The sequence below is a fragment of the Lipotes vexillifer genome, unplaced genomic scaffold (assembly GCF_000442215.2).
Source record: "Lipotes vexillifer unplaced genomic scaffold, Lipotes_vexillifer_v1.1 scaffold12, whole genome shotgun sequence".
In the NCBI taxonomy this organism is placed as follows: Eukaryota; Metazoa; Chordata; class Mammalia; order Artiodactyla; family Lipotidae; genus Lipotes; species Lipotes vexillifer.
This window is the reverse complement of record NW_006796716.1, coordinates 5,070,638-5,094,121: the sequence shown is the minus strand read 5'-3', so window position 1 is coordinate 5,094,121 and position 23,484 is coordinate 5,070,638. Positions and strand designations below refer to the sequence as shown.

Genomic DNA, 23,484 nt, shown 5'->3' with positions numbered 1-23,484 from the left:
CCGCAAATGGCATTATTTCATTCTTTTTAATGACTGAGTAATATTCCGTTGTATATATGTACCACGTCTTTTTTATCCATTCCTCTGTCGATGGAAATAGGTTGCTTCCGTGTCCTGGCTATTGTAAATAGTGCTGCAATGAGCACTGGGGTGTATGTATCCTTTTGGGCCATGTTCTTCTCCAGATATATGCCTAGAAGTGGGATTGCAGGGTCATATTAAATCCATGCTTTTCTATGTAGGTAGATGATAGCAGGCTGGATGATATAGACAGACAGATGGATAGATAGATGATAGATAGATGACAGAGAGAGAGTTACAGATATAGATAGATAGGTATGTGTGTGTGTTTGTGTAGCTACAAAAACACATAACACCTACTGCTTTCCACTGATATAGTGTAGAAACAGTAACACCCTAATAGCAATAAGCATACCTTGTGCCCAGATCTTGGATTATAAATATCATTTTCCACTGAAAGGAATTGGGCTCCTTAGAGAAATGGCTGATTCCAGGGCTGGGAAAGTCCATGACGACGATGGACCGTCTTGGGCTAGAAAGCAAGGAACTGTAAACATTGAGCGGGATGTGTCCAAAGGACCCAGAAGCCAGCCTTAGGGGCTTCCACTGCCCAAATCAGAGACCATTTGAGCATCATAATAAATAAGGATAGTAAGAGCTGTTAAGCCATTCAAGAAAATAGGAAAACACGAGTACATACAGATATATGTAAATAAATTAATGGATAAGTTGCAGTTTGACAGGGAGACTTACATAGCTTCAAAGGAGTGCTGCTCAGAATACCCATTAATTATAGAGCAGAAGGGGTAACTTCAGAGTGGAGGAACCTGGCAGACAGCCCTTTCCTCGTCAGAGAGCAGCAGCAGGGATGGGATGACTTGATCGTGCTTCACCCGATGGGACTCAGTGAGAACAGCTCATCTCACCTGTGTGATATTCCTGCCGAGGAGGCAAATCTGAAGGAAATCCTGAAAAAAGTCAGGCAAATCCAAACAGAGGAACATTCTCCTCCTCGTCTGTAACTGGTTTGGAATCTTCGCAAGAGTCAATGTCATGAAAACCAAAGATAGACTGAAAATGTTCCAGGAGGAGACTACGGAGGGGTGACATCTAGACACACCTCGAGGGCTGGATCCTTCGGCTCCAAGGACATTGTTGGAACAGGTGGGGAACTGGGGGCTCTGAGGTTAGACGGCAGTAATGTGTCAGCGTTAACTTCCTGACTTGGAGGTCATATTGTGGTCATGTAGAGATGTCGTCGTCTGTGTGAGGCTCAGGGGGGTGTGAAATATGAGGTTGGCAACTTACTCTGAGATGGGTCAGGAAAATGGTTCTTTCAACAGACACTTCGGTAAGTTTGTTTGTTTAGGGTGGTGGTCACAAGGGTACCTTTTGGCTTATACAGCTCTCCCCCTCGCTCACCTTAGTTTTCTTTGTCTTGTTTTTTTCTGAGGTAGCACTACACCGTGACGGTGACCGTGACCGTGACCGAGGAGTGGCTCTGAAGCTGGAGCCCCTGAGTTTAAAATCCCAGGACCGTCCGTACAGGACTGAGTCTAGACTAATCAGTGGCTTTGGGCAAATCAGACAAGCCCCTCCATTCCTTGCATTGCTTGGCCCACAGGGTTTGGGCTGAATTTCAGTGCTTCTGTGCCCCTCAGCTGAATGCCACTGTGCACACGTTAGCTCAAGCTCAGCCACTGTCTTAGGTCTGGTTCTGTAAAAGCAGGGCCTGAGGGCTCTGGCACAAATAGTTTACTGAGAGAGTGATCTCAGGGGAAGGGAATGAGGGGAGCTGGGTGGGCAAGGGGAAAAGCTGGGTGAAGATGTGCTCTCTGTGGAGATTGATTCCACAGGAAGCCTGAAAGACATTCGTAATACAGAGTAGGTCCCACTTGGAGGCACAGGCCAGCCTTTTGTACCCCATCACAGACTGGTCTTCTTACCCCCCAGGAGGCACAGGCTCCCAGGTGAAGTGGCTTCAATTTGGCCCCGGGAGATTCTCTAGAGAGCAGGGCAGCCTTTAATCAGCAGCAGCCGATACTCCCAGTAACTGGGGGAGGAACGTGCAGCTCAGGGTGAGGGATCTGGTAACTGCCCGGAAGTCCTGGCTGAATTTCATGAATACACCGTGTGTGTAAGGAGGGAATGAACTCTCCTGATTCTTCTTGTTTGTTTGTTTTTTTTCCCCTTGGGACCTGTCTTTTCTCGGCCAGCAATGGACTCCCGTTGGGAAACTTTTCAGAAACAATCTCTGCCCCAGGGTAGGAGGGGGAGAGCGGGAGGGGCATCACCGCAGGGGGCTTGGGGGCCCCACAGAGGTGGGGCGCAGTGGGGCCGGGGGCCTGCTCAGGGCCCTGAGCTCACACAGCCGGACCGGCACCTCCAGCCCCACTTAGAATCCAGGAAATAATGTCCTGAACATTTAGGACTCAGTGGCTCCACACACCGCAGGTGGTAAAAAGAGCCGTTTAAACACAATAAGGAGGAAAGGAATGAAGAGTTCACGTTCAGCAAACTCCCACCATTCTAATGATTTTTCACTACAGCTTGAGCTCATGTCTCCTCTTGCTGACAGAAGATACATTCCGTAATTTGTGATTACGCTATAATTCTTGTCCTTTTTAGCACTAGTTGAACAGTTTATGAGCGCGTAAGAGTGAACCTTTCTAGAGGGTCTGCTGAGGGTCAGGTATCTGATGGACAAGGTCACATGTTCTCTTCACTCAAAGCCACCAGGACGCTGACTTGCAGATCAGGCCCCAAAACGTTCAGGTCACGGACCAGGGTCTGGTCTGATCTGGGCTCCTTTAGGAGGGAAAGACATAATTATGAATGCTCATTTTATAGATTAGGCAACTGAGGTTGAGAGGGTTTAAATAACTCACCCAGCGCCTGCATATCAGCCACATTTTGTGGATCCCTACTAGCCAGCTGTCTACACAACAGGAGCATAGATGTCCCTGGGGGTCCATAGAAAGCTAAGGGACCTCCTGGGGCAGGTTCCCATCCATACCCTTTCCTCCCCGCTTTCCCCCTCTATCCCTGGCAAATTCGTACAGATTCTTAACCATTTGGACGTTTTGATTTTGTGGTTACAAAAAGTCAAAATTTCAGAAATGTTACTGCATCACAGCCACTAGGATGGCTGTAAAAAATAAGGTAAAAAGCAAGTGTTGGTGAGAATGTGTAGAAATTGGACGGCTCATTCATTGCTGGTGGGGTTGTAAAGTGGTGCAACAATCATGGAAAATGTTTGGCCACTCCTCAGCAAGGAAAGCATAGAGTTACCATATGACCCAGCAGCTACGCTCCTGGGGAGATGACAGAATTGGAAACAGTTTCTCAAAACCAGTACACGTACCTTCATGTTTGTTGCCGCACTATCCACAAAAGCAAAAGGTTGGAAACAAGGGAAATCCACGGATGAATGGATAAACAAATGGTTGTATATGTTGTATAAAATATGATGAAACAAACTTATTTTTAAGGCAAGACAAGAAAAAAATTTTTCATACATTAAATTCCCTCCCTGGGGGCTTCCCTGGTGGCGCAGTGGTTGAGAGTCCCCCTGCCGATGCAGGGGACACGGGTTCGTGCCCCGGTCCGGGAAGATCCCACATGCCGCGGAGCGACTGTGCCCGTGAGCCATGGCCGCTGAGCCTGCGCCTCCGGAGCCTGTGCTCCGCAACGGGAGAGGCCACAGCAGTGAGAGGCCCGCATACCGCAAAAAAAAAAAAAAATTCCCTCCTGCTGGGACTTCCCTGGTGGTCCAGTGGTTAAGACTTTGCCTTCCAATGTAGGGGGTGTGGGTTGGATCCCTGCTGGGGAGCTAAGATCCCCACATGCCTCGCGGCTAAAAAAACAAAACAGAAAACAGAAGCAATATTGTAACAAATTCAATAAAGACTTTAAAAACGGTCCACATCAAAAGAAAAAAAAATCTTAAAAAAAAAAAATTCCTCTCTGCCATTTGGGCCACGCTCCCCCTTTAGAGTGCATTGTGCATGTGCATTAACCAGACCTCCTTAGAAGACTCCGGAATGCCTGCTTCAGCATCAAGAGCAATTTTCTCTGGTGCCAGCAAGATAACTCCTTAGAGATAACAATCCTTTGAGTCTTGTAAGGGGTTGCAATGTGCAGATCTGGCTTGTGTAAACGGTCAGTATGTCATTTGATGTATAACCCTTTTTTTTTAGTTCTTTAGTTGCAGTGAGCGGGGGCTACTCTTCCTTGCAGTGTTCAGCCTTCTCATTGCGGTGGCTTCTCTTGTTGTGGAGCACGGGCTCTAGAGCGCAGGCTCAGTAGTTGTGGCGCACGGGCTGAGTTGCTCTGTGGCATGTGGGATCTTCCAGACCAGGGCTCGAACCCATGTCCCCTGCATTGGCAGGTGGATTCTTAACCACTGCGCCACCAGGGAAGCCCTAGGTTGACTGTTAATTAATTTTTTCATAAACAAATAGAATAATATTCAGCCATCAAAGGAGTGAAGTAGTGATGCATGGTGCAAGAGGGATGAACCTTGAAAACGTGAATGAAAGAATCCAGACACGAAAGGCCACATATTACATGAATCCATTTACGTGAAACATCTAGAATTATCAAATCCATAAAGAGAGAATGTACATTGGTGGTTATCAGGGCCTGGGAAGAGGATAGTGGAGAGTATGTGCTTAATGGGCACACATTTTATTTTGGTGTAATGGAAATATTTTGGAACTAGATAGCGGTGTCGGTAGCACAACATTGTGCGTGTGCTAAATGACACTAAATTGTTCACTTTAAAATGGTTAATTTTGTGTCATATGAGTTTTACCTCAGTTAAAAATTTCAAATCCCAGGAATGTACCCTAACAAGTACAAGACAGGTCACTCTGGTGCCTGCAAAGCCCAATAGCTCTTTCCAGAGGCCTTGCACGCTCTCCAGCCCCCTGTTGACCAGACCAGGGTGAGACATTAACCCTAGAAGCAGAGGATCCCTATCTTGGCCTGGGATCTGATCACTCCTTTATTAGCAGTAAGAAAGTTGGCTTGATTTAGACCCTGTCTTTTTCAACCAAGAAATGAGAAGCATACTCAACAATGATAATGATGGTAAGGTGGACCACTCTCACATCCTGAAATGCCCTCTCCCCTTCTCTCCTTCTGGCCAAATGCATGAGGAGATGGGATCAAGACAGGTGAAGAAGCCACTCTTGGCCAGATGAGGAAGAGTCTTCAGATACTACCCTGAGGCACTTAGATTTTATCCTGGGGATGATGGGAGAGTTTGTAGGGATCTGAACCACAGAGGAATGTTACAAGATCTGTGTTTTACCAGGCTCTGTCAGGTGGCTTAAGAAGGGAATTCCCTGGATGAGGCCAGCACAGAGTCAAGCAAAACTCGTTAGGAAGTTACTGCAGCAATGAGGAGAGACCAATGCTTTTCCTTTCTTTTCCAACATGCCCCAAGACCCTCGTTTTTTTCCTTCATCTTACACTTCCTGTTTCATTCATTCCTTTCCATATGGTTGTCCGATATTTGCCTCTATTCTCTGATTCCTGTTATACTCCTTTTCATCACTTTTTACTTTCTGCTCTCCTGGAAAACCCAAATGATTCTGATTGTGACATGTCTGAACCATTTGCTACACCAAAAGTGCAGTGAATACCCAACTTAGTAGCGGGTAGAAGGATGTGCATATCGTTTTTGTAGTCACAACCAGCTGTGCAGCATTTGGAACAAGAGTGGAAGCATGATGGGATGTGTGGAAGGAAATATTTATCCCATGGGAAGATGACATAACCTGCAGAGTTACTTCAGCAGGCCCCTTGAATCTAAGCAAACAAGCTATAGGCACAATTTAGAATCGCAAGATCTGGCTCTGTGATCTGGATTCATGGTTTAATTGCTTGGGCAGGACTTTTCTCCACCCTGAGCTTCTATTTCCACATCTGTCAAGGGGGAATTAAATAATCCCAATACTGCTCATCTCACAGAGTTTTCACGATGATCAATTAAGAGAGACATGAAAGAACTTTATACGGTGTACAGGGTGGTAGAGATGTTAGTGGCTAGTTTATCAGGAAAGAGACCCTCCAGGATGGAGTAGAAAGTGAGCAGCCCTGAGGATGTCCTCCTCTTCCCTTTGCTGTGAAGTCTATGGAAGTGCTTCTGCTTCGGGGCATGGGGGAGGGGCTTTCTCTATGGTGCAGTGTGTGTGGGTCTGAAAAAATATTCTCCTACCTCACCCCAGCTCTCATCGATGGGCTTGCAAGGGGACGTCACCTTGTCTCTGGTTTGGGGCAGAGCACTGGTCACCACCTTCTTGGAAGATCCAGGTTTTAGTGATAGGCTCCCATTAAATTCTTGGGCAGGGCTGAGCCTGGTTTAATTTAAGACCTTGGGCTCTAAAACTAGATAATCTAAATTTGAATCCCAACTCTGTGAGTAATTAGTGATGCATCCTTGAGTGGTCACGTCACCCTTCTGTGTCCCAGCTTGCTCATTTGTAAAAGAGAGATCATAACAACACCTACCTCAGGCTTGTGAGCGGGGGAATTGAATCACTTAATGAAGGCTGAGTACTTAACAACACGCAAGAGGGAAGAGATATGGGAACATATGTATATTTATAACTGATTCACTTTGTTATAAAGCAGAGACTAACACACCATTGTAAAGAATTATACTCTGAGCGGGGGAATTGAATCACTTAATGAAGGCTGAGTACTTAACAACACGCAAGAGGGAAGAGATATGGGAACATATGTATATGTATAACTGATTCACTTTGTTATAAAGCAGAGACTAACACACCATTGTAAAGCAATTATACTCCAATAAAGATGTAAAAAAATAAAAATTTAAAAAAAAAAGAATTGTTAGCTTTCCTTGCCTGAGGTTAGGTCTTGCTCTGTGCGTGAGTGTGGGGTGTGTGTGTGGTGTATGCCCCTCTCTGCAGCCCCAGTTGAGAAACCACTCTAGAATTTAGAGCTCAAGACCTAAATGGTTGGTTGTCTTCTCACAGGTCCATCCTATTCCATCTTGGCTCTCCATCTTGCCCTCAAGAACTCTTGGTTCCTGACTGGGCTGGGGGACCTGGGGAGCCTCAATGACATATAAGGGAGGAAGTATAATGGAGGGAATGTTTAGAAAATCCTCCACAGACACAGAGGTTGAGAGAGGCAGGCAGTGAAGGGACCACGTGGTTGAAATAAGTTCCTTTTAGATGAATTCTGGTCAATTTCCATCATGGACAGATGAGGAAACAGACCCAGGGATGCCCAAGGTCACACACTCCCAATGCATCAAGTCCTGCTTATTCTGTTGCCTTCATATCTTTCAAGGAGAACAGAGTTTAAGGAAAGAAAGAAAAGTCAACTATATCAATGGTAAGGGAGCTTAAGTAAGGGGTTCTTCTACTTCATAATACATGTCCTGATATGTACCTCAATACTTATTTGAGAAGTTATTTGTTTATGTCTCTCTCCCCTTTAAGTGTAGGCTTCATGAGAGCAAAGATTTTGACTTTTTTTATAATCAGGGCTTGGCATGTGGCCTGAACACAGTAGGCATGGATCCCAACCAACATACAGTGACACTGGGGTGAGGTGCCCACCTCCTCTAAGGCCAGAACAGAATGTCCTGTCACTATCTCCCCACCTTTGATACTAGGAGATCCTGAAAAGTTGTCTACTCACCTCCCCAAGTCACCAAAACTTAGCTATCACCTGTTACCCTGAAATGGCATGCTCAAGTTTTGCCCTACTGAGAAGAATGAGGGCATGGGAGCAGAGATATAATACAAACACATAATCTTGCTTTCACTGTTTGTACACTCCAGGTTGTGACCTGTGAAATTTGAGTCTAACACACAAATCACTCCAGAGCAACACTGCCTCCCCATATGGTGGGCAATTCTTTCAGCCAGTGGACCTCAGGACAGGCTTCCCAGAAGAGGAGCCGCCTAGGCAAACAATATAAAAGGACAGGAATAGCAGACTGACAGCGCCTCTTGCATCACTGAGTCCCTGACACCCTGTTCACCTATTAGTGAGCCTAACACCTCCTTGAGTGTTATTTGATTTTCAACTCCAGCTCATTGCTAAGGACTGAGAAGATAAGCCATTTATAGTTGATAAAGACACTGTTTCTGAAACTTGTATAATTAGTTTACCTTGGCTGTACTATAACTACCTATTTGTCTCTGTCTTCAACCTGAATACTGTCTGGGTTTAATGACGAGCCCATTAGTACACAAACGACTAGATGAGAGACATGGGGTGTGGGGTGATCTTCAGGCACACATGTCTTCCTTCACAATCTTAGTATATACGTTGCTTTCTGTTAGGTCTTCCTGGCTGTGAATGAAGGGGCACAAAGATCATGCCTTCTATTATTTCCCCTTGCAGAGCAAGGCTATTTGCATTGGTTAGGACGTGGTACTGGCTATGTTTTATTCCCAGGAAATGACTATCCTATCTCCATTGGGATAGATTCCAACCAGCTGGACCAGCCCTGAGGTGAATAGGGCAGGTGATGGTCATATAAGGCTTAGTGAGAAAATCATCATAGCCAAGTATGTGTTTTGGAGGAAGATGAAATCATATAGTTTCTATAAAAGGTTTTGTTCTCAAGAAGAATAGGAAAGTCTGTGAGTTTAGTTGAGTGAATTAAGTTGTCAGTAGTTATCAGACAACACCCCAATCATCCCATGTGGGATGTATTTTGTGTTCCTCTCAGTTGGGAACATAGGTTGATCCTACACACAAGACCCTTAGTGTCCTCATGACCTGCACCTATCTTTATTCCTGGTGAGGTGAGATAGAGTCCTTGGTTCTGGAGACCCGTGGGGGAGCTCCTGGGCAGGGGTAGCCATTGAGATAGGAGCCAGATTGTAACCAAGTTGCTGCTGCAGCCTCAGGTCTCACTATTTCCCATAGTGACCCTTACCACAAAACAGCAAACGTTGAATACTGGCATTTCAGAGCAGAAGACTTGCCAGTCTATCTTCATGTTAGCTTACATATGACGGGTTGTGATCAACAGCTGTTGGGAAGCCACCTGCGGTCACTAAGCCTCAGTCTCTACATCTGTAAACTGGGGGCTGTAACACGACCCTACTTAACAGCGCCCAGAGAGGGTACCGAAAGAGGGCACTGAAAGAGGGCAGAAATGTATCAGAGTTTCTGGGACTTTCTATCCTACTTTTCCTGGGGATCATCTTCCAGTTTCCCAGGTATGTCCTTTGTCGGTACTCAAGCTTGCAGCCACTTTCCTCCTTCACTACCTCTCTGTAGGGCTCCATTTTTTTTTTTCAGAGATTCCAGAGGTATGCCACATACTAAGCATGGTTGTGCGTCTCACTCCCTCCACTTGGAAGCTGCTCTCAAGGAAGACTGTATGGCTTCTAGCCCCCACCCCAGCACAATACCTGCACCTGACATTCACCCACTTGACCTTGAATCAATGCACGAATGAATAGAAGTATTCATGCATTTTACTTACCAGTGGCAGCTATGGATTTTAACAGGTGTCTCCTGGAGAAAGTCCGAACCCGAAGATGACAAACTATGATGGTAGAAATTTCATGCTGCATGACAAGTTCCCAAGGAAATAAAAAAGGCAGGTGACATAGTTGGGACTTACTGCATTTTACCAATGAGACATCCACCATCTCAGCCTGTTGTCCAGGAGCCCTGGGGACTTTCAAGTCAGAGGGAGGGAAAGAGTTGGTGAAAGGTGGGTATCACTTTCTGCAGAAGGACTTAAAGTGAGAAAGGATAAAGAGAGAAGGAAGTGCACGAGCACAGCTTAAATGTCTTGTGTTTCTGTTGAGTTTAAGAATCTTTGAGATTATGTTTTTTACGTAATTCATGGTTTTCCAGGCCAAGCAATCCCAGGACCTGGGTCCGAATAATGACAATGAGGCCACATGTAATATCCAGACCCTCCATCCTCAGGCTTCTCTCATAAGGAATGGGGTGCGGGCTCACAGATGACACTGACCTCTAATATAAACCTCCTCCTTGCCAGGTCCTCATACCCGTTATAAATTCCCTACTTGTCAAAAAGCAGGAAGCCATCTGCTCTGACCCCACTTTGCCCCATAGAGAAACCTCATACCACCTTTTTGGAGTCCTGTGTACTGTGTGTGCCACATCACTGGTGGATAGAGAGGTGGGGCCCACTCGGCTATCAGGCTGCTTTCTCCTCTTTACACCCATTGATCTTGGACTTGCAGCCTCTCCAGAGATAGGGGGCCATTCTTTGGTCTAGAATCTGTCTAACTTGCTGTCTAATGCAGGACCATCTGAGGGCAGGACAGGAATCAGCCTGAATCAATACTCCTCGGTGCGCCATCACCATCCCCTCCATATCCTGTCTCTCCCTCAGGAGCCCTCTTGTCAATAGAATCCTGATGGATCATCCTGAATGTGCAGGGATGGTGGCCGAGGTGCAGCCAGTCTCTCTTGTTGTATTAATAATCCAGGAAGATGGTGTGGTCACCAAAGAGCCACTTGAAAAGGACATAGAGTGGCCCAGTGATCTTACCTCCACCAGCTCAGGTCCACCAAACTTTCTCATTCCCACTTGGCAGAAAGCACTGTCTTGGTTCCAGGGACATGATGGTGACGAATACCCAGACTGTGCACAAGCTCTCAATCTGGTGGGGGAACTAGGTAAGGAATCCAACAATGGCGATGGACATATTAGAATTGTGTGCAGAGGACAGAAGTTCTCCAGATGAAGAAGAGGTTATATCTGTTCAAGGAAGTCGGTTAGGAAAGTCTCTAAAACAGTGGGTTCTGTCTGAGCTGGGATTTGAAGGATGAACAGGAGACTTATAGAGGAAACAAGGACATTTCTAGGCAGAGGAAACTGCATGGGTACAGATCTGTAGACCTAGCTTGTTGGAAGAATTTCAGGTATTTTAAAGTGTCGGCAGTTATGGAGACAAGGGTAGTTTAGAGGAGATATGGTCAGTGGTTTTATGTGAGTTTCTGTAATAGTTGGGCTTACTGATAACACTGATTGAGTTGATATTGAATTATCACAGATATAAACTCAAGGGAGGTCAAACTGGAGTATCCCTGACGCTTTGCCAACCATCAAGGCAGGGAGGGCTCATGCAGGTGGAGCACAGGTGGCCCTTCTACTGGCTGCAGCTCCAGCTCCACCCCCTTCGCAGAACATAAACCTTCCAGCCTCACTGGCCAGGAAGGGAAACTCCACACTCAAAGGCCGGCAAAGAATAGCACACACAGCTGAAAGGAAACTCAGAGGAGGGAAACTCAGAGGAAAGTGGCCATGGACCTAATCTCAAGCTTTTCCACGGAAACCTGGGTTCTCCTGGCTACCATCCTGGTGCTTCTCTATATGTGAGTAACTGTCCAGGCTTGTCTCCTCTGTGATCTTGGACTTAGGGTGCTAATCAGGTCTCCCTTTCCTTGTCTGTTTTGAAGATCCAAGTTAATGGACCAGAAGTTGCTAAAGCTTTGGGTACTACCAAAAAAAAAAAACCTTTTCCCCTTTCTACCTAGAATGAGAATCTCCAAATCATGGAAGAGTCAAGTAACTAATAAACATGATTAATTCCCTGGAAGATTCCTGCCTCAACTTCTTAGGAACACTGAAATTGGAAACATTTATCAAGTATTCATTCTAGGACTGGGACTGTGAAGACTTCAGCTGCTTTTATCTAATCATCATTACTTTTTGTGAGTCTCACAGTGCATGTGGGAAAGGAGGTGATGAGTGAATGTAATATCACTTTTGGAATCGCCGTTATTATTTATCACCTACATGTTACCTCCCTAGGTTGACTGTCCAATTCTAAGTCAGTGACTGGCCAGCTCCAGCACTTACTACACAATCCCTGTGACCTGATTTTCTTTTTCACTTTATAGATATGGAACTTATTCACATGGATTTTTTAAGAAGCTGGGGATTCCTGGGCCAACACCTCTGCCTTATTTTGGAAATATCCTGTCCTACCGAAAGGTACGTGATGTTTGAGCTCCAGCTTTGCTTCTTATGGTTGCAAATCTCAGCTGAGTTCCATGATAAAATTTCCCCTTCTCAAGAGGAAGGTCTGAAGTTTCATGCTTTCCAGAAACGACACCATAGGCTCCACTCAGCACATGGCCAAGTTTACCCCATGGCTCCATTTTCAGCTGTTAGGAGCCTCAGGTTTTGCGGCCTCAGACAGCCCAGCTCTCTAGCTGATTCAGCACAGGACTTGATGTTCCATCTGGTGAGTATTGTGAAGGGATTTTCTTTCTGCCAGGTGCAGATTCCCAGGAAGGCACCATCCCCCTTAGGAGAAAAGCATGAAGGGGGTGCCCAGTCATGACTCATTAAGCTGTGTACACTACAGTCAGACTTTCCTTTTGCTAGCATGTGCTGTGTGTACCCTTTTAAAAAAAATTCCTCCTGGATTGATTGGAAACTTCACTTTCTGAGGCAACCCTAGTACTCACCGTTGAGTAATTTGCACATACTTGAATTCCCTCAAGAACTGCTAACCCCAGCAGTTATTTCCATGCTCTAATCCACCTCTTGTACCGGTGACTATTTTGGAGATTTGAGAGATGGAACAAGAACTTTCTGTTTTACATCTGTGTCTTCAAAGGAGGCACCTCATGGATGAGTTTGAGCAGAGAGAGAGTATAACGGAGACTGGATAGTGGTTGTCTTTGACTTCAGATATTTAACTACTAAAGGAACTGTGGGTTAAAAAACAAAAAAACAAGGCAGAATTACTTACGGAAAATCACTAGAAAGGACATGATATGGCAAAATACTTAAAATTTTAATTTAACTGAACAAAATGTACTAGGTGACAGGTGGACTGTGAATTCTGGCCAAGCCTTGATATTAATCCAGCTCTGATGCCTTGCCCAGGGCCTGGCCCCTGAACTGAAGGTCATGAGCTACGTCCATATGTCCAGGGGGCAGAGTCTTGTGTGTAGGCTGCTCTCTGGCTCAGATTTCCTTTCCTGCAGACATAAGGCTTGTTTCTACATCACAGCAGAAAGTTAGCTACAGGAAAGTTTTTGTTGTGGTTGTTAGTTTGTTTTTAAATTACAGAAGTGAAAACTCAGGGCAAGTGTTTTAATTGCACTGTCCTTTGTCCTTTGTGTAGTTGTGTTATCTCCCCATCTTTTCAGTGCTGAGCTGGAAAACTAGAAGGCGACCTACTTTGTCATTCATTCATTCACTCACTCACTTTATCACTCACCACACGCCCTAGATGTTTTTAAACCTGCTAGACCCAAAGAGGTTACTGGCGCCTCAACTTCCTTATTCTGCTAGAATTCTAGAGGGGGCTCATGAGATAAATGAAGAGGCTGCTTAACTAGGAGATGAAAGTGTGTGTAGGAAACTCTTACCCTCAGCTTCAGTCTTCTCACTTGTCCCTGGAGGATTAACTCAGAGGGTTATGAGATTTTAGAGACAACACGTGCTCAAGCAAAAACCCTCAGAAAGACAAGGAGTAATTAGTATTCATCGACAAGGGTAAGTGTTTAGTATCTACAATACTCAAAGAAAATTCGAGTGATTTTAAATTCTCCATTTCAGATATCTCCTCTATTTTGTCTTCTTTCCCCTAAGATGTCTCTGAATAAGAGTTTCCTCGCATTTGCCAGTGGGAAATAGTAAGCCTGATACCATGCGATTCAGGTCATTTTTGTCCTAATTAGAGGTAAAGTTCAATACATTTGAACTAATAATCCAAATTTTTTTCTCTTGCAGGGTATTTGGGATTTTGACAATAAATGTTTTAAAAAGTATGGGAAAACGTGGGGGTGAGTATTCTGGAAACTTCCATCACGTAGACTTGTTATGGTGTGGTGCCCCCCACCTGTGGTGTGGAGGACAACCTCAGTCCAGAGCTTCCTAGGATGAAGTCATCTATCATAAAGCTTTGGAGGCTTGTTCTACCAGGGATCCCAGATGTCACCAGGTGTCCAGGTCCACAGTCTGAGTCAGGCCTGGAGAGTCACACGTCATCACTTTGCTCCAGACTTTGAGGCCCAGGGACTCCTAGCATCACTATATGCCCAGTACCTTGCTCTTCCCCCCTTCGCCATTTTTTCCTTCCTTGGGGCACCTTTAATTGCATAAAATGCATTATTCCAGAACATTCTAATATCTGGTCACAAATGTACTCTTTTATCGTCTCCCACATGATTCACTTTTAATTAAAAACCAAAACTCCTTTACCTAAATTTTGGATTTAATATGTCCTTTTCAAAGAAGGACTCACGGGTATAGGTAGCAAGAAAAGGAAACCATTTCTGCTCAGCTTTTAAAAAATTTCTCTGCACTTATGTAGTTTAGTTTTTTTTTTAAGTCAAGACTTTTCAGTAGAAGTGTATACTGGTATTGCTTTAACTACTCTATTCCTCTGACTTTGAAGAGATGTGGGATATTTCTAACCCAGAGTGTTTCCGATGGGCTGAAGGCCTTGATGATTTTGTAGAGTGGCCCCAGCTGATTGCAGTGGCTGGTCCCTTTTGCAGCTGCTGGAGGTTTGGTGAGAGCAGCAGGAGAGGTGTAACGTGGTGACTATTTGCCAAAAGCAAGTGGGAGAAAGTTCTTCCTCTCTGTACCTCTTCATCTTCTCTCATCAAGTTCTCAGAAACCATAGGGCTCTGCTGAGTTGCCATGGCCCCAGAGGGCAACGTGATTGCATGGAAAAACACATAGAACTGGATTGCCACTGGACCAGCTCCAAATGCCCCTCCAACATTTAGTACTTTTGAGCTCTGGGTGGAGTCACTCTTTCATAGTAGATCCCAGTTCTCTTTTTAGAAAATGTTTCTCATGTTTAGGTGTAAATAAGAACCACCTGGGAGGGCTTGTTAAAAATGAAGCCTTGGGCCCCACCCGCCAGCAACACTGAACCTGGAGGATCTGGAATGGGGCCCAATAATCTGAATTTTAACTCAGAGTGTAAGAAATACTAAGGCTGGAGTGACATCATGAGTATAAAGGGTCACCCCAAACCACTATCCCTTCTCCACCCAGGTGTTTTTGAAAAAACATGATGGGAAGAAGGGAAATCATCCAAGAAATATGGTCAATCAGATGAAAAAGCAGATTAAGTGCCTCCTCAATCCCTTCTGTCACTGCTTCGACACTAAATGCACATGACACTCACTTAAACCCTCTCAGTTTTAGTTCTCATCCATTTTTATATGTGATCACAAAACCATTTGAAATTCCTGTGTGAAGTCAGAGGAATAATAGGTAACATGTAGAAAACCTTCCATTGTGTTCTAGCCATTGCAAATGATTGATAGAGGAAACAAAATGCCGGAAGACAGTGTGATTAACTTAGAGTCAGCCTCATGCCAGTGGCCCATTCCCATGAACGGGCATCCTGACAGGGGATCAGGCCAAATTGGGATGTGTCACATCTGAGGAGTCAGCTTTGTGTGGTACATGTGTCAAAAGTGGGCCTGCCTAGCTGCTGATGGATGTCACCTACATGGAGCCCTAGGCCCACTTGGAACCCATGTCGAAGAATAAATATAAATAGTGAAAAGAAAATATTTTAAAAATGAATTTATACATGTTCCTCTGAATTACTTTATTCTCTCAGTCCTTTTGTTGCAAATCCTTGATGCTACCAAGGATATCTCCTTGTTATTTAAAATATGATTTCCTTTAAAAAAGTATAAAGTAAGCGTATTTTTGAAAATAGAGCAAAGAAACCTTTCTGCGGTATGCGGGCCTCTCACTGCTGTGGCCTCTCCCGTTACGGAGCACAGGCTCCGGACGCGCAGGCTCAGCGGCCACGGCTCACGGGCCCAGCCGCTCCGCGGCATGTGGGATCCTCCCGGACCGGGGCGCGAACCCGTGTCCCCTGCATCGGCAGGCAGACTCTCAACCACTGCACCACCAGGGAAGCCCTTGTTGAGCATTCTTAATCTTCTTCCATTTGCAGACACATTGTACATATTTATGATCAGTGTGTCTACAAGTTTCAGCTATTACATCATTGCATTTTTCATGCTTTTGATATATCTTCAAAAATGACAGAGTGGGTGGACTCTCCATAATTAATTATTTTTTGGTTTCAAGTTAATTAACTTGCCTTCAATTATTTACTAAAGCTAACTTATGTTTTGATATGAAATATTTTAAAGCCCTAAGAATTATGAAGTTGGTATAGGAAATATCCATACACACACCACCTAGACCTAACCCATGTTTTAATGTTATTTCTAACCATGATCTCTAGGAGTAGGGATTATGTAACATCTAGTTGAAAATCTGGACTTTAGTTGTGGCTCCAGCTGCAGAAACTGGCTCATTAAGTTTAATCAGCTCTGTTTTCTCTACACAGGTTTTTTGATGGTCAACAGCCCGTGTTGGCTATCACAGATCTAGAGATGATCAAAACAGTGCTAGTGAAAGAATGTTATTCTGTCTTCACAAACCGGCGGGTAGGCATGCATTTTAAAATTTTAATTAATTAATTATTAAATTTTCATTTTGAAATAATTATAAATTCACAGCATGTTCTCAAAAGAAAAAAATACAGGGAGATCCCATGTTATGTACCCTCGTCATGTTTCTCCCAATGATAATATCTTGAAAAATTATAGTACAGTATCAAAGCAGGAAATTGACATTGATTCTATCCACAGAGCTTATTCAGTTTTAATCAGTTCTTTGTGCACTCATTTTTGTGTGTGTGTTGCTGTATGAAAATTTATCATGTATTTAGGTTTGTGTAACTACCTCCATTAATATACAGAACTGTTCCATCACCATAAGGCTCCCTCCTACTATTCTTTTATAGTCACGGTGAGTACCTTGTCTTTTCCTCTTATCAGGGTCTTTAGCACAGCAAACTTTTTTTTTTTTAATTTTGATGAGGCCAATTTTGTCAGTTTTTTCTTTTATGGGTTGTACCTTTGATATCAAGTCTGAAACCTCTACCTAGTCCTAGGTTCCAAAGTTTTTCTCCCTTATTCCTCTAATTAATATATAGTATTATGTTTTACATTTAAGTCTATGATCTTTTTTTTTTTTGCGGTACGTGGCCTCTCCCGTTGCGGATCCGGCACAGGCTCCGGACGCGCAGGCTCAGCGGCCATGGCTCACAGGCCCAGCCACTCAGCGGCATGTGGGATCCTCCCGGACCGGGGCACGAACCCGTGTCCCCTGCATCGGCAGGCGGACTCTCAACCACTGCGCCACCAGGGAAGCCCAAGTCTATGATCCATTTTTTGCTGATTTTTGTATAACATGTGACGCTTAGGTCACAGTTCTTTTGTCTTTTGGGGTTTTTTTGGGTTTTTTTTTCCTGTAAATGTCTGCATTGTTCCTCCACTATTTGTGGAAAGACTCCTTCCTTCATTAAATAGCTTTTGCACCATTGTCAAAAATCATTAGGGCCTATTTCTGTGGGTCTATTTCTTACTCTCTGTTCAGTTCATTGATCTATGTATCTATCCCTCCCCCAGTACCACACAATCTTGATGACTGTAGTTGCACAGTAAGTCTTGGCAAGTAAAATATTCCTCCCACTTAATTTTTTTCAGAATTGTTTTAGCTATTTTAGGTCCTTTGCCTTCCATATAAATTTTTATTCCCTACAAATTTAGGATAAGCTAATCTATGTTTGCAAAATACTTGCTGAGGTTTCGATAGAATTGAATTAACCCTTACATCAACTTGGGGAAAATCTATATTTTTACTAGGTCACATCTTTGAATCTATGAACGTAATATTGTTTCTCAATTTATTTAGGCTTTCTTTGATCATTTCACAGCAGTTTGTAGTATTCAGCATAGAGATTTCATACATGTTTTGTTTTATTTATACCTAAATTATTTCATTTTCTTTAGAGTGATTGTTAATGGTACTGTGTTTTTAATGTGTTGTCACATTTCATTGTTATTATATAGAAATGGGGTTGAGTTTTGTGTGTTGATCTTATATGCTACAAACTCGCTCAGGTCATTTGTTAGTTCTAGAGGTTTCCCTATTATTTCTTTGAGAATTTCTATATTGACAATTATGTCAACTGAAAATAGGAACACTTTTTTCCTTTTCCCATCGGTATGCCTTTCATTTATTTTTCTTGTCTTGCTGCACTAGCTAGAACTTACTGCACTAGTTCAAACTTTTTATAATGTAGGAAAAGAAGGGTGCATTGTTCCTGATCTTTCACCACTTAAAATTTTATATTTATTTATTTTGGACAAAAGAATTGTATATACTCAAGGTGTACTCAACATGATACTTTGATATATGTATATGTTGTGAAATGATTACCACAAACTAATTAACACATACATCCCCCCTCATGGTTACCTTTTGTGTGTGAGTGGTATGAACGTTTGAGATCTACTCTTTCAGTAAATTTCAAGTGTGCATTACAGTATTATTAACTAGAGTCACCATACTGTAAATTAGGTCTCCATTTATTCACCTGATAACTGAAAATTTGTACCCTTTGATCAATATCTTCTCCCCCTCCCCCTGCCCCATCTCCCACTAGCCTCTGATAAGCACCATTCTTCTCTATGTTACTATCAGTTTGAATTTTTTTGTTTTTTTTAGATTCCATATTTAAGTGAGATCATGTGATATTTATCCTTCTGTGTCTGGCTTAATTCACTTAGTGTGTTGTCCTCAACGTTCATCCATGTTGTAGCAAATGGCAGGATTTTCTTTTTTAAAGTTGAATAACATTCCATTATATATATAATTATTCACACACACAAACATTTCTTTATCCATTCATCTGTTCATCTACATTTAAAGTGATTGTAGGTCGGACTTACTGTTGCCATTTTCTTAATCCAGGTGTTTCATAGATTCTTTGTTTCTTCTTTTTCTCTTCTTGTCTCCTTTGTTATTTCATGATTTTTTTATAGTGGTATCTTTGATTCCTTCCTCTTTATCTCTTTATCAACTATAGGTTTTACTTACTGGTTAGTGAAGCTTACAGAAGACATCTTATACATACATATAACAGCCTATTTATTCTCATTCAAAAGCTGAATGTTTTTACTCTCCCTCCCCTACTTATTTTATGTTTTTGATGTCATAGTTTATAGTTGATCCTTGAACAGTGCTGGGGTTAAGGGTGCTAACCTTCCCTGTAGTCAATTTGCATATAACTTATAGTCCATCCTCTGTTATGTGGTTCCTTTGTATTTGAGATTCCTCCTTCCGTGGTTTCGTATCCACAGATTCAACCAATCATGGATCATGTAGTACTGTAGTATTTACTATTGAAAAAAATGCACCTGTAAGTGGACCTGCGTAGTCCAAGCCTGCATTGATTAAGGGTGAATTGTACATCTTTTTATATTGTGTATCTATTAACAAATTATTTTAGCTATACTTTTTTAAAACTCTTTCGTCTTTTTAACATTTACCCTAGAGTCATAAGTGATTTGCACACCACCATTACAATATTACTGTATTCTGAATTTGATTGTATATTTACATTTACTAGTGAGTTTTATTATTTCATATGATTTCATGTTACTAGTTAGTGTTCTGTCTTTTCAGCTTGAAGAACTTCCTTGTAAGGCTGTTCTAGTAGTGACAAATTCTTTCTGCTTTTGTTTGTCTAAAAATGTCTTTATTTCTCCCTCATTTCTGAAGGATCCCTTTTTTGGGAAAAGTATCCTTGCTTATTTTTTCATTAAATGTTTTATATATTTTAACAAAGAACTCATTTGGGCCTGGGATATTTTATGGAGAGATTTTAAGTTAGTGCTTCCATTTATTTACTTGATCTTTGCAAAGTACTGACTTTTTTTTTTTTTTTGCTATAGTTTTTTTGTTTTGTTTTGTTTTGCTTTGTTTTGGGCATATGCCCTTTATCAAGTAGAGGGAGTTTCCTTCTCCTCCTAGTTTATGAGTTTTCATCATGAATGGGTGTTGGAAATATCCATTTTAAAACAAAATTTTATTTTGGAAGAATGTGGAAATTTCCAAGCAGGTTGGTTTGATAGGCCAGTCCCAAGTTGAGAAATAGAATTACCTTTCTTCCTTCTTATCCTGGGCAAAAAATGTAGGGGAAAATGATTTTGTGTAATTGCATTATTTCTTCAGACTAGCAAGTAGATTCCTAAGCTTTCAAGTGCTAAGCACTGTTTTTGGAAACAATCACCATATCAAGACATCCCTTTTTCCACTTGCTCAGGCTTTAGATATATGTAAAGACAGAACTTGTCTGAGTCAACATACACTTTGCCAAGGCTATCTGGCTATCTGTCACCAATACCCTTGTACTTTGCACAGCCCAGGAGGATGAACTAGGTCTTATGCCTGTCTATTCCTCTGGAAGAACAGTTTTCCTACTATGTGGGTCATTTCATTTAAAAGGAGATTGGCATATAAAGTCTGGAAATGATGTCAGGTGGCTGGATGTCTCCTTGACCCTCACAGGAAGCTATGCATTTGGGACAAATATTTGAGCTAAATATTTATTGAGCATCTAGCATAGGGCCTGCTTCCAAGTAGACAGTCACTAACTGTTGAATAATTGGTGCACATTTAACACAATTTCCAAAAATGTCAAGACTTTCAAAACTTATGTAGGGTAAAATGTGTTTTTTTCAACTCTAGACGTTTGGTCCAGTGGGAGTTATGAAAAATGCCATCTCGCTGGCTGAGGATGAACAATGGAAGAAGATACGAACATTGCTGTGTCCAACCTTCACCAGTGGAAAACTCAAGGAGGTAAGAAAAGAAGAGGACTTTCAATTAGAACCTTAAAGAATAAGGTAGAAAATAAAATCACAGTCCTTTTCCAGCGAGGAGGCTACTAAATTCGAGCTTCCTAAAATAGCCTTTTATCTTCACCTCCTAGAAGAGACATTATGAGATTCCTTATCAAATGTCACTGCTCCATTCATGGGAAAGTCAGGTCCTTCTAGGACTTGAGTCTCCACATTTAACTTCGGGTGGTGTTTATTTTGTGTCTAGATGTTCCCCATTATCAGCACGTATGGAGATGTGTTGGTGAGGAACCTGAGAAAGGAAGCAGAGAAAGGCAAGCCCATCACCGTGAAAGAGTAAGTAGGGGTGAGGCTGCTGGTACCTGAGCTCCACTGAGACCCTCCAGCTGCCTGCCAGGGAGCCAGATTCCCACTGCTGAGTTACGGTAGTGATCAGACAGAAGTAGGTATGTGGTGGTACAACTCCCAAAGGCCCATCCCAGAAAGAGAGGTGGCTCGCCAAAAACAGCAGGACAGCCAGGAGAGAAGGAAGAAACGTGACTGCACCAATCTTGAGTGTGGATGGCATGGAATGGTGGCAGGGAAGGGACTTGGTACATACTGGTAGGCAGCGGGTGACGTACAATCATCACAGTATGGGACTCGGAACAACTTAGATCTCTTCACAATCTGGCTGAGGACACCTGCAAACACTGAATGTTAAATCTTGCCACCACTCCCCTCTCCGTCAGTCCAAAAAGACAGAAGGCCTTGTACAGGCTATGGGTAGGATGACCATAGAATTGATCATCTAAACTGGGATTTTTTTCACTATGCAGGAACAACAAGTAAACTGGGACTGCCCTGGAAAACCTGGGGACATAGGATCACTTAGCTGTTAAATCCCCTAAGTCAATTTTAGAGCGATTTGTTTATTTTTAACGAGAGACATTTTACACTTTACCTTTCACAGAAATGAGTCTGCCCTCGGGGCAACCACAGACCACTGGAGTTGAGGAAGTGTGGGTCTTTCAGGATCCTTAGCTGGGGTGTAAGGCAGTGAGGGATGATGTTCCTGGCAACTCAGAACAGGGTGCTGCTGTTCTGTAATTCACTGAAGAGGAATCAGCTCTGAGCACAGGTTCTGTGATGAGGCAAGACCCAGATCAACGTCCCCTTTCTTGACTCCCCCAGGATGAGTTAATTTTACACCCTTGGTTCCGCTCAGACGCAGTCCTTATACACCTATTATTGCCTGTAGTCAAAACACACTACTGTACTCTGTCTGATTATGGGTGTCTATCCCTCTGTGACTGAGCTCCTTGAGTTTGTGGGGGGACATCTAACTTGCCTTAGTGTCCCCAGCCCTCCTGGCACTGGGCCAGCTGCATCACTGGCACCTCAGACACACCTCATGCGTGAGTGATAGTAGCATAGACTCTTCCATGGCCCAACAGGTGCTTCTGAAAGAGTGTGGCTCTATACCTGCCTTGTCTGGGCATCTGATTTTACATGTACTTCTTGTTATATATGTTGGGTAAGGAGAGTAAAGAGGTGTTGATTTTAGTTGCTCATATCTTTCTCTACTCAGCTTCTTTGGGGCCTACAGCATGGATGTGATTATTGGCACAGCATTTGGAGTGAAGATTGATTCCCTCAGCAACCCACACGATCCCTTTGTGGAACATACTAAGAAGCTCTTGAGATTTGATTTCCTTGATCCACTCCTTATCTTTTCAGGTATGTGGACCCACTATATTTCTTTTTCTTTCCTTCGTTCCTTCATTCCTTCCTTCCTCCCTTCCATCTCTTTCTTCCTTTTATAGATATCTATATTGAGATATAATTTATATACCATGTAATTCACCCATTTAAAATGTAAAATTCAATAATATTTAGAACCTAAGTGTCTGTTGACATATGGATGAAGAAAACGTGGTATGTATATGTATGTGTGTGTGGGTGTGTGTGTGCGTGCGTGCAGTGGAGTTCTATTAAGCCATCAAAAGGAAGGAAATCCTGCCATTTGCATAACGTGGATATACCTTGAAGGTATTATGATAAATGAAATCAGTCAGACAGAGAAAGACAAATACTTAAATGCTAAATCAAAAAGAAGAAAATCAGACTCATAGAAGAGCTATTTCATATTTTTGATTTACCAGAAGTGGGGATGGGTGGTGGGGGAATTGAATGAAGGTGGTCAAAAGGTACAAACTTTGAGTTATAACATAAATAAATACTGGTGGCATAATGTGCAATGTGACTACAGTTAAAACTGCTATATGATATATTTGGATGCTGCTAGGGCATAGAGCTTTGCTTATTGCACCTTTGTGGTATAAGTTTTGAAATCAAGAAGTATGAGTCCTGCAACTTATTTCCTTTTTTTCCCCCCCCAATATTGGTTTGGCTCTTCTGGGCCCCTTGAAATTCCATATGAATTTTAAATTCAGCTTGTAAATTTCTACAAGGAAGCCAGCTAGGATTCTGACAGGGAATGTGTTAATTCTGTACATTTGCTATCTTGACAATGTTGAGTATCCTGATACATGAACATGGGATGTTTTTCATTTACTTCGATCTTTATTCCAACAATGTCACAGTTTTCAGAGTAGAAATTTTGCACATTTTTGTTGACTTATTCCCAAGTATTCTATTTTTTACTTTATTACAAATGGAGTTATTTTCTTAATTTCACTTTTGGATTACTTATTGCAAGGTATAGAAATACAATTGATTTTTGTATATTGGTCTTGTATCCTGAAACCCTGC

The 23,484-nt window shown here is 42.7% G+C and overlaps 1 protein-coding gene across 1 annotated transcript in view; it reads left to right on the top strand.

Annotated features, from left to right (window-relative positions):
- Nucleotides 1-11,314: 11,314 nt before the first annotated feature.
- The window catches only part of LOC103080821 (cytochrome P450 3A29-like), a 29,534-nt gene continuing 17,364 nt past the window's right edge, over nucleotides 11,315-23,484 (top strand). The window contains exons 1-7 of the mRNA XM_007468878.1: nucleotides 11,315-11,385; nucleotides 11,914-12,007; nucleotides 13,763-13,815; nucleotides 16,365-16,464; nucleotides 20,618-20,731; nucleotides 20,978-21,066; nucleotides 22,301-22,449. Of these exons, the coding sequence (XP_007468940.1) occupies nucleotides 11,315-11,385; nucleotides 11,914-12,007; nucleotides 13,763-13,815; nucleotides 16,365-16,464; nucleotides 20,618-20,731; nucleotides 20,978-21,066; nucleotides 22,301-22,449 (670 nt within the window). The remainder of the gene's footprint in view (nucleotides 11,386-11,913; nucleotides 12,008-13,762; nucleotides 13,816-16,364; nucleotides 16,465-20,617; nucleotides 20,732-20,977; nucleotides 21,067-22,300; nucleotides 22,450-23,484) is intronic.